Source organism: Gekko japonicus, unplaced genomic scaffold (genome assembly GCF_001447785.1).
Source record: "Gekko japonicus isolate JY-2015 unplaced genomic scaffold, Gekko_japonicus_V1.1 scaffold1462, whole genome shotgun sequence".
In the NCBI taxonomy this organism is placed as follows: Eukaryota; Metazoa; Chordata; class Lepidosauria; order Squamata; family Gekkonidae; genus Gekko; species Gekko japonicus.
In genome coordinates this window covers 282704-297986 of record NW_015169821.1, presented here as the reverse complement: position 1 = coordinate 297986, position 15283 = coordinate 282704, and the positions used below count along the sequence as shown (strand labels likewise).

General features: G+C 46.5%; 1 protein-coding gene across 2 annotated transcripts; it reads left to right on the top strand.

Moving 5' to 3' along the window:
* Positions 1–3531: 3531 nt before the first annotated feature.
* Positions 3532–10766, top strand: CCNB1 (cyclin B1). 2 transcript variants are annotated; one of them, XM_015417207.1, is made up of 9 exons: positions 3532–3557; positions 4160–4312; positions 4394–4507; positions 7311–7493; positions 7699–7857; positions 8090–8326; positions 9094–9234; positions 9620–9730; positions 10650–10766. In XM_015417207.1, exons 2-9 carry the CDS (start codon positions 4199–4201, stop codon positions 10752–10754), a joined length of 1164 nt encoding a protein of 387 aa, XP_015272693.1. In that variant the 5' UTR covers positions 3532–3557; positions 4160–4198; the 3' UTR covers positions 10755–10766. The 2 variants fall into 2 exon arrangements, with proteins under 2 accessions (XP_015272693.1, XP_015272692.1); XM_015417206.1 differs by lacking the exon at positions 3532–3557 and adding an exon at positions 3636–3709.
* Positions 10767–15283: the final 4517 nt, after the last annotated feature.

The window sequence follows — 15283 nt, the reverse complement described above, 5'->3', positions numbered from 1 at the left end:
CGGCCCATTTCCTCACATTAACCCTCCTATTAAAAGGACAGGGCATTTTTCTCCAGGGCTGCTAACAACCACTGCAGACTGTGTAGGCATACAGCCTCATTTTCACAGAGGTTTGTTTGTGCAATTCTGTGCGCAGGTTGGATTATGCAGGACTGAAAAGTGACCATGAAAAAAGTGAAAAGTGACCTGTGTACTGGCCCTCACTCACCCCCTGAATTTTAATGTTTTGCCAACTAACATGCTGCAGAATCAATACTGCTCTAGAAGTAAAAGGTTAGAATTTTTTTTAAAAATCCAATAGTTTTTAATGGTTTGCTGCTACATATAAAAGGAGATGGGTGGCAAAATCCTGAATGGCAAATTCCAGTGCAAAATTAACATGTCAAGAGGATTTTGCAAACCTTATTTCCCTTCAGAGAAATCTGCATGTGTAGTTTCCCAGTCTGTCGATCAAGCAGGCCTGCTTTATAATGCAACTGAACCGTACACAGGAATCTTACAGATGGTGCCTTTTGCGTTCTATTGCCCTCAAAGCCCAATGTTTTCCTGATTTTTATTCTCTGTGCAAACTACGTGTCCGTGGACAATTATGCCACAATAAAAAAATTTAAGGCTTCTTTTTGTTCCTCATTTGTTGTTCTGAAGCATTAAAAAGCACTCAGACATGAGCATGAACTGACAAGAGCCAGTTTGGTGTACTGGTTAAGTGTGCGGACTCTAATCTGGGAAAACCGGGTTTGATTCCCCACTCCTCCACTTGCACCTGGCTGGATGACCTGTTCTGATAAGAGCTGTTCTTGAAAAAGAGCAGTTTCTGTCACAGCTCTCTCAGCCCCACCTACCTCACAGGGTGTCTGTTGTGGGGAGGGGAAGGGAAAGGAGTTTGTAAACTGCTCTGAGACACCTTTGGGTAGTGAAGGGCGGGGTATAAATCCAATCTCTTCTTCTCTTCTTCTTCTTCTTATCAAGACTTAAAATGCTGGTCTTGCTCCCAACATCAAACCTGTTTGTTTCTATTCTTTTAACCTCCATGGTGGATAAGAACACATCCATTATGGATTTTAGTGTTATGTGATGGTACTTACTACGCATAGCAGTAAACTGATTGTATGCTAGCAAATGAATGGGAAATTTTTCTAAATTGGTTTTTGCTGCAGAGTTCCAGTGCCTTCATCTGTACAGTACTACAGGTTTCCCATGGGTAAGATGTGGAAGCGAAATCGGTTAGAATATAGTGCATTTTAAAAGATAATCAAAATTTGTATTTTGTTTCAGAAGTGTTTTGGTATTTTATATCAAGCTGTGCTTTCTAGGCATATTTCCAAGTTGTGGCTGGAGATCTCCTGGGATTACAACTGAAGGGGGGGGTGATCCACATCTTGAGCTGGAAGAGATGGATCAGGGACGGGAATGCTGTTGCGGTGTGATCACGCCAGCTTGATGACTGAAGTCCCTTCCCTCCCCAAACCCTGCCCTCCTCAGGCACCACCCCCAAAATCTCCAGGTATTGCCCCGTCCAAGCTGATAACCCTAGCTGGATCAGACGAAAAGGCCCATCTAGTCCAGTGAGCTGTCTGTCACACTGACAAACCAGATGCCTCTTGGAAACTCCCAAGTAGGGCATGAAGACCACAGGACTCTCTCCCCTTATCCACCCCCAGGCAACCGGCGCTCAGAAGCAGGGTGCCTCTGAATTTTGATAGCCCAGCCCTCCACAAGGATGGTGTCCTGTTCCCTTTTAAAGCCATCTTAACTTGTAGCTATCTAATGATGCTCACAGGCACTTGCAAATGCCCCAGGGGCTTTTTGTTAGCAAGGCTTAAAACCAGGGTTTCTTGACCAAGAGAACAGCCCACAAGCATTGGTCTGCCCTTTGAAGCAAATCAGGATACAACAACACTTTTCCTCTCCTTGTCTGTCATTATAGGAAGCAAACTCTAACGTTTTTAAACCTGCTTCCTCATCTGTAGCGAACAGTTTTCCCATTTCCACCGAGCGGCCAATGGGAAGCGACGTAAGCTGAGGAAGCAGCCAATGGGCTCGATCGAGTGCGTATTTTAAATTTGCTACGGCAGGCTAGTGGGCATTGAACTCGTGCGCAGCAGTAATCTGCTGGCTCTTGGGCTTACACCAGAAGTAGCCGGTTGTGTGGAGCGGACGCTGCAAGGATCGAGGCTGGGCTATGGCTTTGCGGGTCACTAGGGTATGGCGGTGTGGAACGGGCGAGGGCGCCTGAGTTTTCTGTGCGGGAGTCTTTTACTACGGGTGAAAGGCTGTTAAGCCTGGCTTTATTTCGGAGGGGTGGGGGCTTGTTAATAGGCAGACATCTTGCAGCTTCGTAACTGCGGTAAGCAATCACATTAAAGATGTTCCCCCCCGCAATAGATATGTAGGGGAAGGGGATCACCCACAGTCTCTGCATCATAAGACTCCTATTCACGAAACACACACAATATCATTTTCGTAGGCTGGACAGTTCAAATTTTTCTTCAGCAGCTGAATGGTGCCAATTGGTAAGAGATGCGCCACAATCCTAAACTGAGAATTTTACCCTTCAAAATCAGTGGGATTGGAAGGGTTTAACTCACTTTAGAACAACACGGGGGTCCGGTCACACTGGGGGAAAAGGCACGGCTAAAGTGCGGCTTTTTTGAGCTGCATCAAAAGAGAAGCGCGGCGGCGGGATCAGACAGATCCACCCAGCCGCCGTGCAGGTCCTCCCCGGCATGATCAGATGCCGAGAGGAAACCACAGACCCACAGACCGGAGAGCGAGGCAAGCCCGCTGTGCATGCGTGTGCATGCACAAGTGCAGCAGGACCTCGCATGTTGCGGGAGAGACGGGTGCGCCAGCGATCAGACAGCCGTCCCTACAGCAGATTTTCCGGTAAGTACTAGTGTTTTCTAAGGGGGGGGTGATCCACATCTTGAGCTGGAAGAGATGGATCAGGGACGGGAATGCTGTTGCGGTGTGATCACGCCAGCTTGATGCGCCCCCGTCCCTGTTGCGGATCAAAGCCTCCCGTGTGACCGGGGCCTGGGAATGTTTCTGCTGTGCATTCAAGTGCAGGCGCATTACAGGCGAGATGCCTTCGCTCTCCACTAAGGCTTAAACTTCCAGACTTTGGGGGCAAAACAGTCGAGCCCTGGAAAAAGTGATACCAATGCTAATTCACCCTAAACGTTCTGATAGCATTCAGGGGGGGGAAAGGACAGGGATTAATCAGGAGCGAGTACCAGAAAAGCGGAACAGTCAGAGGGTCTGCTTCTAGCAGTCACTGAACACAAACGTCACACGCGAGCTTCAGACCCTTCACAGAGCGTCTACTACACCCGCCCAGTTATTTGGCTTTCCCACCTAGGGCCAGCTGGACCACCGAAAGACAACAAGGAGTCACGTGACCCGGAGTCGTCAACCCTCTTTCGCGGCACCGCCTCCTTTTTCGAACGCTTGGAGCAATCAGCCCTTCGTAGCCGTAGTAACGCATTTGCAGTAGAATGCCGAGCGGCCAATGGGAAGCGACGTAAGCTGAGGAAGCAGCCAATGGGCTCGATCGAGTGCGTATTTTAAATTTGCTACGGCAGGCTAGTGGGCATTGAACTCGTGCGCAGCAGCAATCTTCTGGCTCTTGGGACACCAGAAGTAGCCGGTTGTGTGGAGCGGACGCTGCAAGGATCGAGGCTGGGCTATGGCTTTGCGGGTCACTAGGGTATGGCGGTGTGGAACGGGCGAGGGCGCCTGAGTTTTCTGTGCGGGAGTCTTTTACTACGGGTGAAAGGCTGTTAAGCCTGGCTTTATTTCGGAGGGGTGGGGGCTTGTTAATAGGCAGACATCTTGCAGCTTCGTAACTGCGGTAAGCAATCACATTAAAGATGTTCCCCCCCTCTCGTTTGTACCTTCGATAGTTTTATAATTTGTTTTCCAAACACTTCCCCCTCCCCCACGAGTAAGTAAGGAGAAAATAAGGGGTGGGGCAGCTCTGGTTTGTAAAGCTTTTAACCTCTTCAGCGGTCCCCTGCCTTATCCGGTATCGGTACTTCGTCTGCATCTGAGATGTTCTTATGGGGAAGGCACCTGGGTGTTAAAAAGTCTCATTTTTTCCCCTTCTGCCACTTCACAAGCATGTGACTGTACTGAAGAAGCTCTCCCTTCCTTGTAGAACACGAAGGTCAATGCTGAGAACAAAACAAAACCTGTAATGGCAGCAAGCAAGCGGGGTGTTGCTGCAAAGCCTAGCTTGAGGCCTAGGACTGCCTTGGGCGATATTGGCAACAAGGCCTGTGAAGCAAAGCCCAAAGAGCTTCTGAAAAAGGTAAGGCTCCTCTTCCCCCTTCTCTTGCAGTTTTTTGGGCCTGCGTCAGTATTGCAATGATTCCCCGCTCTTTCTTCCTAGGAGGTACTGAAACCTGCAGCCGTGATTAAAGTCACCACCAGAAAAGCTGCCCAAGCTGTTGAAAAGGCCCCTGGGCCTCCAAAGGAAGAAAAGCCAATTCCTGAACCTTCTAAGGTATTGTATAATTAGTTTAAGAAGCAGGGTGGGGGTCCTGGCATGCCATGTGAGGTTGGTGTTTCCCCCACATTGCTGTTTTAGAACTTGTGCTTGTGTCATTTTGTTGACCTGGGGAGGCTGTATAGTAAATTTGTATCCTTGGTGAGTTACATTCATACATAAGGCCCATCCTTCAGATGTCTAAATGGAGGCAGTTAAAACTAATTTCCTGGCAAATGTCTTAAGCTAAGGTTGGGTGTTTTTTTTAAAGAGCTCTGATCAGTCTATATCTCTTGGGTTTTTGTTTTTTAAAAAGAGCTCTGATCAGTCTATATCTCTTGGTGGTTAAGGAGAAACCATTCAGAAAACAGCAGCTAACTGCTAGGGTTGCCAGCCTCCAGGTAGCACCTGGAGATCTCCTGGGATTACAACTGATCTCCAGATAACAGATCAGTTCCCCTGGAGAAAATGGCTGCTTTGGAGGGTGGATTATGTAGACATGCCCTGCTGAGGTCCTTCACCTCTCCAAACCCTGCCCTCTCAAGGATCCACGCCCAAATCTCCAGGTATTTCCCAATCTGGAGCTGGCAACCCTACTGACTGCTTACACTTAAAAGCTTGAGTAACCTAGTTAGATGTCCCAATTGCAGGTATCTCTGCACCCAGGCTTGCTAGAAAAACTATAGCGGTGGAATGGAGGCATTATTGGTGCCTGAAGTCCAACTCCAAGCAGTCACATCCCTGGATCCAAGTGAACTAATACTATGCCACGATCCAAGTGAACTAATACTATGCCACGACTGTGAAGTTAGTAGCCTATACTAGCTCTGAGGTGGAAAGGTTGAATTTTGCTGCCAATCTCTACTTTCCTAGCTGCTGACTTGGCCTTTACTCAGTGTGCTTACAGCTCTTGCAGTCGACGCCCAGATATGCAGCCTCGCTCTTCCTGACCCATTAATGGCTTTAAAGCAGGGTCCCCGATCTTTTTTGAGCCTGTGGGCACCTTTGGGAAAGTAGCTCTTCAGGAGCTTGGGCAGGAGCTCTGTTTGACAGGATGGCTTTTAATTTGCACAGCCAATCAGAGGTCCTGGAGGGCAAAAGCCCCACCCATTTTCTAAAACCAGTGTAGTGCCCATGGGCACCATTTATTTTATCAATTACATTTGTACCCCGCCCTCCCCGCGAGCAGGCTCAGGGCCGCTTACAGTAGTGGCACCAGTTGCCTATAAAACATATAAAACTGTACTAAACAAACAAAACCACAAAATCATAAGGTGCTATTAGTTATCCCAGCAGGGGCATGCTACAGATGTCTCCAACAGCTCAGTGTCGTCCTGAGTCACTCGATGGAATGAGCCAGATATTAGAGCTAAGGGCCGGGCTCGTTGATGGTAGTAGTGGGGGCGGCTCCTAGTTCAAGGCCTGGTGGAAGAGCTCCGTCTTGCGGCCCTGCGGAACTGTAAAAGATCCCGCAGGGCCCTGATCTCTTCTGGGAGCTCATTCCGCCAGTAAGGAGCTGCCACTGAAAAGGCCCTGGTCCTTGTCGCAGCAAGCCTGGCATCCTTAGGGCCCGGGAGGGTCAACCGATTCTGTGACCCCGACCGCAGTGCTCTCTGGGGTATATGTGGGGAAAGGCGGTCCCTCAGGTATGTCGGACCCTGGCCATACAGTGCTTTAAAGGTAAGCACCAGCACCTTGAAGCGGATTTGGTATGCTATTGGCAGCCAGTGCAGGACCTTCAGCACAGGCTGGATGTGCTCCCATCTAGGAAGGCCCATCAGCAGCTGAAGCTTCTGAATTTGCAACAAGGGCAGCCCTATGTAGAAAGTGTTACAGTAGTCCAGTCTCGAGGTGACCGTCACATGGATCACTGTGGCCAGGTCGTTGCAGTCGAGGAAGGGAATCAAGTGCCTAATCAGCCGAAGATGGTAAAAGGCTGACTTAGCAGTGGCTGCTACCTGGGCTTCCATTGTTAAGGAAGAATCCAGGAGCACTCCCAAGCTCCTAACCTCTGGCACCAATAGCGCCCCACCGAAGGTCAGGAGTGGGGTTCCCACCCATGCACTGCCCCGGCCCACATACAGGACCTCAGTCTTTGCCGGATTCAGTTTGGGGTTCCCTGCTTTAAAGTATATTCATTGAATGGTGAAGCTGGGTATATGGACGGGAGTGGGGAATATGGATGGGCACAACAGCAAAAAATTTCACATTGTAACTAGCAGTTTATGGGCTATATACTCTTTGGCTAGAGTGCTGAGGCTTGTCCGTTGCCAAAAGGTCTTCTGGGGGAAAACAGCCAGTTATAAAAATGGCTTCTTCAGCTGGTTACTTCAGTATGTACCTGTTTTTATATAGAAATCTGTATCACAGAATCTGACTCCATCTCAGATGTGTGGTAAGTCAAACACAAAAAAGCTACACAAATGCATGGTTCCAGGCAACAGTCAGTAAGTTGCTTATTATGGGCATAGATCAGCAGTATAAAAGATGCACGTTGCAGGCAACTGATATTTCACAGGGGAAAAACACTGGTGGAAGTAATTCAGCTGCCAACAAAAGTGAACTACAATAAGTATCTGCAGGTTTTTTAATGATTCTGCTAGAGCAATGAATGTAACCAACCAAACGAGATGTCCCATTAATGGGAGGTGGGGACCTGTGAATCTGGGTGAGGTGTCCAGTCTCGTCCTTAGAACTCCGTATTCCAGCCCGAAGCACCAGGCAGTGAGAACCCCTGGCTCAGAAACTGTACATCAGCTGACCATTTCCAGTTGAAAGTACTTTTCACTTAACTTAAAAAGAGTGACTTGTCTCTTTTCAGGTGGACTCTCCATCTCCAAGCCCAATGGAGACTTCTGGTTGTGCACCAGCAGAGGAGATGCTGTGCCAGGCCTTCTCAGATGTTCTGCTTGAAGTGAGAGATGTAGACACAGATGATGCTGCTGACCCGAATCTCTGCAGTGAATACGTGAAGGACATTTACAATTACATGAAAGTTCTTGAGGTTGGTTCACGTAGCTGAGACGGACCCAGCAAAGCTCAGTCACCTTAAGTGTTCTTGGCAACCTGACACACGGTGCACGAATTTGTTTCCAGCATTTGGACAAGGCAGGGGAGCAGGAATCAAAATGGAATTGGCTGGCAGCAATGCTTTGTCCTCTAGCTGCTAGTTTTTAATACATATTTTCTGGTGCTTGTTTTTTTGCTAGGAACAACAGTCGGTGAGACCAAACTACCTGGCAGGCCAAGAAATTACTGGGAACATGAGGGCCATCCTGATTGACTGGCTTGTGCAGGTTCAAATGAAATTCAAACTCCTGCAGGAAACCATGTACATGACAGTGGCCATTATTGATCGCTTTCTGCAGGTAAGGACTGCCAGCCATAAGTTTGGAGCTGGGCAGATGCATCAAGCAGCAGACCCTGATATCCAAACAGCCTCTTTACTGAGGCTTTGTTTTCTGTATATGCTAGAATACTCCTGTAGTGCTTCTATAGGAGAAGCAGACTGGCCAGTAAGTACTGGGGCAGCTTAAGGCTTTGGCTGTCAAGAACAGGGATTCCAAACCCATTTGAACATCGGTGCTTTCTGTATTGCAGAACAACAAAGTCAGTAAGAAGATACTGCAGCTGGTTGGAGTAACAGCCATGTTCATTGCCAGCAAATATGAAGAAATGTTTCCTCCAGAAATTGGTGACTTTGCCTTTGTGACTGATCATACTTACACTAACCAGCAGATCAGGCAAATGGAAATGAAGATCCTGAGATCTCTGGACTTCACCCTTGGCCGCCCTCTTCCACTGCATTTCTTAAGAAGGGCATCCAAAATTGGAGAGGTAATGCTCCTTTATCACCTGACAGTGCCTAATTTCGTAGACCAGTGTATGACCTCTGTAGGCTCTAGTTCACTGCACTTAAGCTACCTGTATATAAAAGGAAACACATGGCGAACCTGCACCCTTGAGAGCAGGGGAAACCCCATTCTCTCTTCCCGGGCCAGCCACTGCCAAATACCTTGCTGACTGAGGATCTGAAACATCCCTTGTAGCCTTGCCTTGTGTGCTTGCCTCTCCCACCTACCTCAGCCCCAACCACCTGGCTACTTGACTTGCCAGCTCTCCCCTCAGTGGCTCTCTTCGGTTTCTTGCATCCCCAGGGTTTCTCTTTCCCAACATACCACATACCCCCTTCTGCTCCTGGGTGACACTTGAAGTCTTCTGAAGGCATTTACAGCTGAGAAGACCACACTACTTTGGGTGGGACTAAGTTTGCAGAGACATCTGTACCAGGTGACTCCCTCATGCACAGATTTCATGTGTGGCCGGGGGCCACTCATGGGAGTTAGGGTACCACCATACTCATCAGCTTTGTTAAAATGGAACCCGATTATCAATACTCTAGTTGCAGGGTAGAAGTAGATCCGCTTTAGCATGAGTTCTTGAATTAAAGGGGCTGCTAAAGAGGCATCTGTGCCTCCCCTTTCCCAGTGCAATAACATTTCTCATAACATGTCTTGGGTTTGATGTAGAATTGGAAGGGCCTTGATGACCTGAGCCTTTAAAGGAAGGGGTAACAAACTTTCCTCTAACTCTCCCTCCTCCAGGCGGATATACAGCAACACACACTGTCAAAATACCTGATGGAGCTCTCACTGTTGGATTACGACATGATACACTTCCCTCCATCTCAGATCGCTGCCGCCGCCTATTGCTTGTCTACTAAAGTCCTTGACGAGGGAGAGTGGGTGAGTGATGGAGCCTGGAGTCCTGGCCCTGAGTTACCTGGGCAAGGGGATGGGGGTGAGGGTGCAGACATGTAGTCCTGAGGCGCAGCATCTTCAAAGGCAAAAGCAGACATCGTTGTGGAAGTCATGTTTGAAAGCTAGAGCTAGACATGAGTGGTAGCCAAGGACTAAGCTGGAGACTTGACTCAAAAAGCTTCTTCCATCATCTTGGAAGTAATGGGCAGTCTTAACCATCTGCTAGATGAAATAACTTTTCAGCGTTAAGTGGAAATTGACTGCTTGAGAATATGACATGCCTTGAACAGCTGAACTATGGGAGTGACCAGCCGGAGATCTTGGCAAAGGGCTTCGTTAAATGTTCTAACCCACACGTCTTCCTCCCTAGACACTAACCTTGCAACACTACATGTACTATGCCGAAAGTGACCTTCTTCCCGTCATGCAGCATATGGCAAAGAATGTGTTGCTGGTGAACAGAGGCCTTACCAAGCACATGGTAAGCAAACGTACACAGTTAGTACAGTACATGTTTGATTCTAGTATAACTCAGGGTGCCTTACTGTTCCTGGTCATTCCTGACACAAACAGTACACGTGTCATAGTCCTGGTGTACCAATAAACAGAACTCTTCTGATGAAGCGCTGTGTTGTATGACCTGACTATCGAACTCTGACAGATGGCTCCAGAGCACACTAATTTATGCAGTAGCCAAATTGCTCGCTCACAACTTTAATACCAGTAGCTCGCAAAGTAGAATTTTTGTTCACAGGACTCCACAGCTCAGAGGGAGCATTGGTCCCAGCTTACTGGTATGAGTCCCACCTGCTGGGCTGTAAGCTTCTAGAGCTGTCTTTTGGGAAGGAAGGACCAGCTGCTTGTGCATGTATGTCAGTGTGCACACTGAAGAGCAACAAGACAGAGAATCTCTTCCACCCGTGGCTGAAATGGCTTGTTCCTCTCCAGCTGTGCATGGCTTGTGTCCTTAGTTTTCTTGTTCTGCCCAGCCCTGGTCTTGACACTGGTGAGATCATAAGTTTGGCTGCCCATCCTGTCCTGTGTCCGGAAAGGTTGACGACCACTGCCTTAGATTATAGAAGGGAAATCCTTTTAAACACAACCTTTGCAGATTTATGTAGTCTAACTGTAGTTAAGCTGTAGTTAAGCTGTGCTGAAAATGAATTTGTTTCCTCATGAGAGCCCTAAGAGAACTTTCAAAGCATTGGCAAATATAGTGAACCACAAGACTGAAGGTCTGGGGTGGGTGAGGGGACTCTGTTAATAGCAACTACTACAAAAAATCAGAAGAGATATGTATGCTTGGACTATGATTACTGTTCTTGTTCCATAATATGGTCCTGGTTCTATAGTGACAGTGCTAAGCTTTAAGAATTAACATAAGGTTGTCTTCTTTGCAGACTATCAAGAACAAGTATGCCAGCAGCAAGCATGCTAAAGTCAGCACCCTTCCAGCACTGAATGCTGTAATCATACAGGATCTGGCGAAAGGACTATCAAAATAGATACTCGGGACAAAGTTGACACCATGTGTCACTATTCATAAGTGTGTGTATATATAAATATATTGTTACTTAAAATTTTAATAAACATTTCCTTTTTACTGTAGCACTTTTGATGACTTAATTAAAGAGAGGTCATGGTTAGATAACCTTAAATTGGAACTGAAGCCTTATTGTGCATAGGTTGCAGAAGAGCACTACAAATAAGGGATGTTATACTTTAGCATGTAACTTAGAGCTATTAAACTTGCCTTCTACAGTGAAATTAGCAGTAAGCAACTGGTAATTACTTACACCGCCGCTTTAGACTAAAGATGCTTAAATGAGATCTGAGACAAACATCTCAGACCCATAAGATCAGTGCAGACGGTGACTGCAGCCATGAAATTAAAAGATGCCTGCACCTTAGGAGGAAAGTGATGGCAAACCTAGATAGCATAATAAAAATTAGACATCACCCTGCCAACAAAAGTCCATATGGTCAAAGCCATGATATTTCCAGTAGTAATGTATGGCTGTGAGAGTTGGACCATAAGGAAGGCTGAGTGCCGACGAATAGATGCTTTTGAATTATGGTGCTGGAGAAGACTCTTGAGCGTCCCTTGGCCTGCAAGGAAATCAAATCAGTCAATCCTAAAGAAAATCAACCCTGACTCTTCCCTGGAAGGACCAAGCTGAAGCTCAAAGAAGGGAGCACTCACGGGAGAAGCCCTGATGCTAGGAAAGACTGAAGGTAGAAGAAGGGAACAGCAAAGGATGAGATTGTTACAGGGTTATCAATGCAACAAACATGAAGTTAAACACACTCCGGGGGACAATGGAAGACAGGAGAGCCGGGGGTCCCAAAGACTCGCACTCGACTGTGCATCTGAACAACCACAACCAACTTAGCTTGCTCTAATGGCTGAGCAAAAAAATGCGAGGTCTCACTCAAGGTTCTCCACAGATTACTATTTTTCTTGTCCTTTTATACTGCCCACTCCATTGATGGAAGGTAAAAAATATGCTGTGGAGTGGGTATCTTAGTGGTAAGTATCTGCAAACTGGAGCTTTGGTCTGAGCCAAAGTAGGTTCATGCAGATGTGCTATGAAGCCTTCTGGGTGATCTGATGTTCAAGAGGTAGCCTGTGTATAATGGAAGATTATAGCACACATTTAAATAGGAGGTTGGGCAATCCGTTAACAGAGCTTTTGTAACTCTTAGCAGGCATCACTCCCTCCCTCAGTCCATCTACCTGCCTCAAGGCAAAAGTACAAGCCTTGTAAAGTAACAGTCGTTACAGAAAGGACATGGGGCAAAATATTAACTTTTCCCAAATGAAACCTTATTCTAAGTATGGTCTAGACAAGTCCCCTAGCTTAACTGTAACAAGACCAGTAGCATTGGTCTTGTTTTGTATATGTGCATGCAATATAACAACTTACCCTTACTCTGTGACTTGTTTTGGTAATATTTTTGGGCTGAGAGGTAATACTTTTGTCAAGTTCACATTACACCAATTCTTGCAGGGTAGACCCTAGAAAGGGGCCCGAATTCAGTTCCCCAATCCCATTCTGGTGTAGGTCAGGGACAGAGCATCCTGCACAAAATGGGGTCCTTAGTATCTGAACAGAGCTCTAGTCCTAGCAGGCTGTATCATAAAAGTCACTGGTCTTCTGTCATCTACTTCACTCCCTCCAACAATGTCTGGCCTGAAACACATCTGCAGCAGTGTTCCCTCTAAGCTGAGTTAGTGTGAGCTAGCTCACAGTTTTTTAGTATCTGGCTCACACATTTTTGTCTTAGCTCAGGAAGGATGGCTTCAGAGCGAACTAATTTATGCAGTAGCCAAATCGCTTGCTCACAACCTTCATGCTAGTAGCTCACAAAGATTTTTTGCTCACAAGACTCCACAGCTTAGAGGGAGCATTGATCTGAAGTTAAAAAAAAATGCTCAGTATGTGACACTCTTGTTGGTTCCAGTTTTGCCTTTACTGTCTGTGGAATAGGGCATACAGGAGTCCTGCACAGAGACTCTTCAGTTCTGGAATGATAGTACTTTCATTCTCTCTGGAGTAACTCTATTGGAAGCTTGTGACAATTATACTTAAAGGGCAAAAACACCCTGCTTTTTCTACTGTACCACTCTACGGGTGAAGTCAGACAGCGTGCTGGGAGCGGTTTAAATTGCTCCAGTCCCAATGCATTTTTTTAACCTGGAGGATCGCGATCACACTCACCTTGTTCAGGATCGCGTGCGTCGGTGTTTTTTCTCTCAGTTTGGGCATGTGCACAGACAGCCATCTGTAGAATTAAAATTTTCGCACATGCACAGAGCAACAATTTCCACTTCAACCCAACTGCTGTAACACTTCCCTTTAAACTTTTACCACGAAACTGGTCTCCATGAGATCTTGAACTTGTCTAACCAACAAAATTAGGCACCGTTTAAACATTGTTTTTAATAATGCGGGAGCGGAGCTCTGCCTGTGAGCATACCGCCGATGCTAAAATAAAATGGGCGAAGAGCGGAAGCCTCGGGCTTCTGAGCAGAAGCGGCTCGACACCACAGGAGCGATCAGATGTCAGAAAAGTGGCTAGAATTGGGGAATCAGAAAAACACCACTTGGGGACCTGGTAACAAAATACTCCATTTTAAAGGGGGTTTGAGCCGGAAAGCGACGGCTGGGGATGGTGCACAGATGTTGGGTGTGTGAACATGGATATAAAAAACGTTACTGAAGTGTGCCGAAAGCGGACTGAATGGCCCGTCTGAACATACCCTACAAGAGAAAAGAGGCAACAGAAAGTGATTACTTACCACCTTTTAAAAATGGTTTAAAAGAACCATGCAAGTCATTGACCAACATGAATTCCAAGAACTCTTATGTTTCCCCCCCATTGTTTTTGTTTTGAAATTGCCTTCCCACACCCATCTTCCTTCCCTACCGTTAAATATAGTCTTCTGATACCTTAATGTTTCTGCATAAACTGGGAGGTAGGCCTCATTTCAATTTTGCATGGAGTGTGTAATTTTGCAGTTGCCTCTATAAACTAAGTTACAGAGGAAGAGAAGTTTTAACTGACAGCCCTGTTGAAAATTGTTCCATTTGGGTGTCCCACTGAAAGGACTCAAAAAGTTATTGTTACACAAAGTGACTTATGAGGCAGGTCACACCCAGTTTTTTTCCACAGGTTACCGGTAAAGTAAGATCCAGTTAAAAAGTAATCCAGTCTGAGTGGGTGAGGATGAAATGGCCATGAAGGATAAATTAATTTTCAAATCTAGTCAGTGAAAGTAAAGAGTTAGACATGATACATACAATTCAAGCAACAGAAGAAAGTACACATAACATGCCTTGGTTTAGTAAAACTAGTAAAAAGGTGGGGAGGTCCAGATCTAGCTAAAATACTCAATAACCTTTTTGAATTAGAAATCCTAAATCTAAACTAGGTAGTGCCACCTTTAGGTAAGATATTTCCCAATGCAGTAATTGGGAAAGAGGTTCAGGACAGATAAGGAATTCCTCTTTACACAGTAATTAAACTGGAACTCATGCCCAGTAGGTGTAATGATGGCCATGGGCATGGATGGCTTTAAAAGGGGGTGAGAGATTAATGAAGGTCCTCATTTGTTAAGGAAAATGTTGTTAGATAACGCTCTACATTTCATGTATTGAAAAACAAGTTCTAATAAATTATAAATTTAAAAGAAGAGATTGGATTTATATCCCACCCTTCACTTGGAGTCTCAGAGTGGTTTGCAAACTCCTTTCCCTTCCCTTCCCCACAACAGACACCCTGAGAGGTAGGTGGGGCTGAGAGAGCTCTTTCAAGGACAGCTCTGACAGAACTATGGCTTGCCCAAGGTCATCCAGCAGCTGTAAGTGGAGGAGTGGGGAATCAATCCCGCTTCTCCCAGATTAGAGTCTGCACATTTAACCACTACACCAAAAAGAGAGGTCCATCAATGGCTACTATCCACAGTGATTAAAGGGAACTTCCGTAGAGGTGGCAAACGTCTGAATGCCAGCACCTAAGAGGAGGCAACAGCAGCAATGGCTTCAGCCTTGTGCTCTGGCCCTCAGAGACAACTGGTTGGCTGCTGTGTTAAACAGTGTGATGGGCTAGATTTTATTTATTTTCACTTATAGTTGTATATTTCTCACTGGAATTTGGGGATTACAAATGTGACATAACTATTCAGGCAAGCAGACTGCAAAATATAATGTTTGAGTCTTAAGAACTTTCTAGTTGAGAAAGTGTGGAGCGACCTAAAATCCTTTCTACTTCTCCTTCACCATTTAAAGTGCGGCACAGCTGCCTTCTCGGTGAGGTCTTCTTTTCCCCCGCACATGGCGGATTCCCTTTGCCATTCAATTGGTTCTCGGAAGTGTATGGCTGTAGCTATTGGACGGCTGACCTATTCCCGCCCAGGAGGCCAGAGGAGAGAGCGCCGCCGCTGCTCTTGTATCAGGCGAGAGGCGGGGCTAGCTGCACGGCAGGAGCAGTCGATGGCTGTTGTCGATGACGTCAGGCAGCGGGCCTTTCG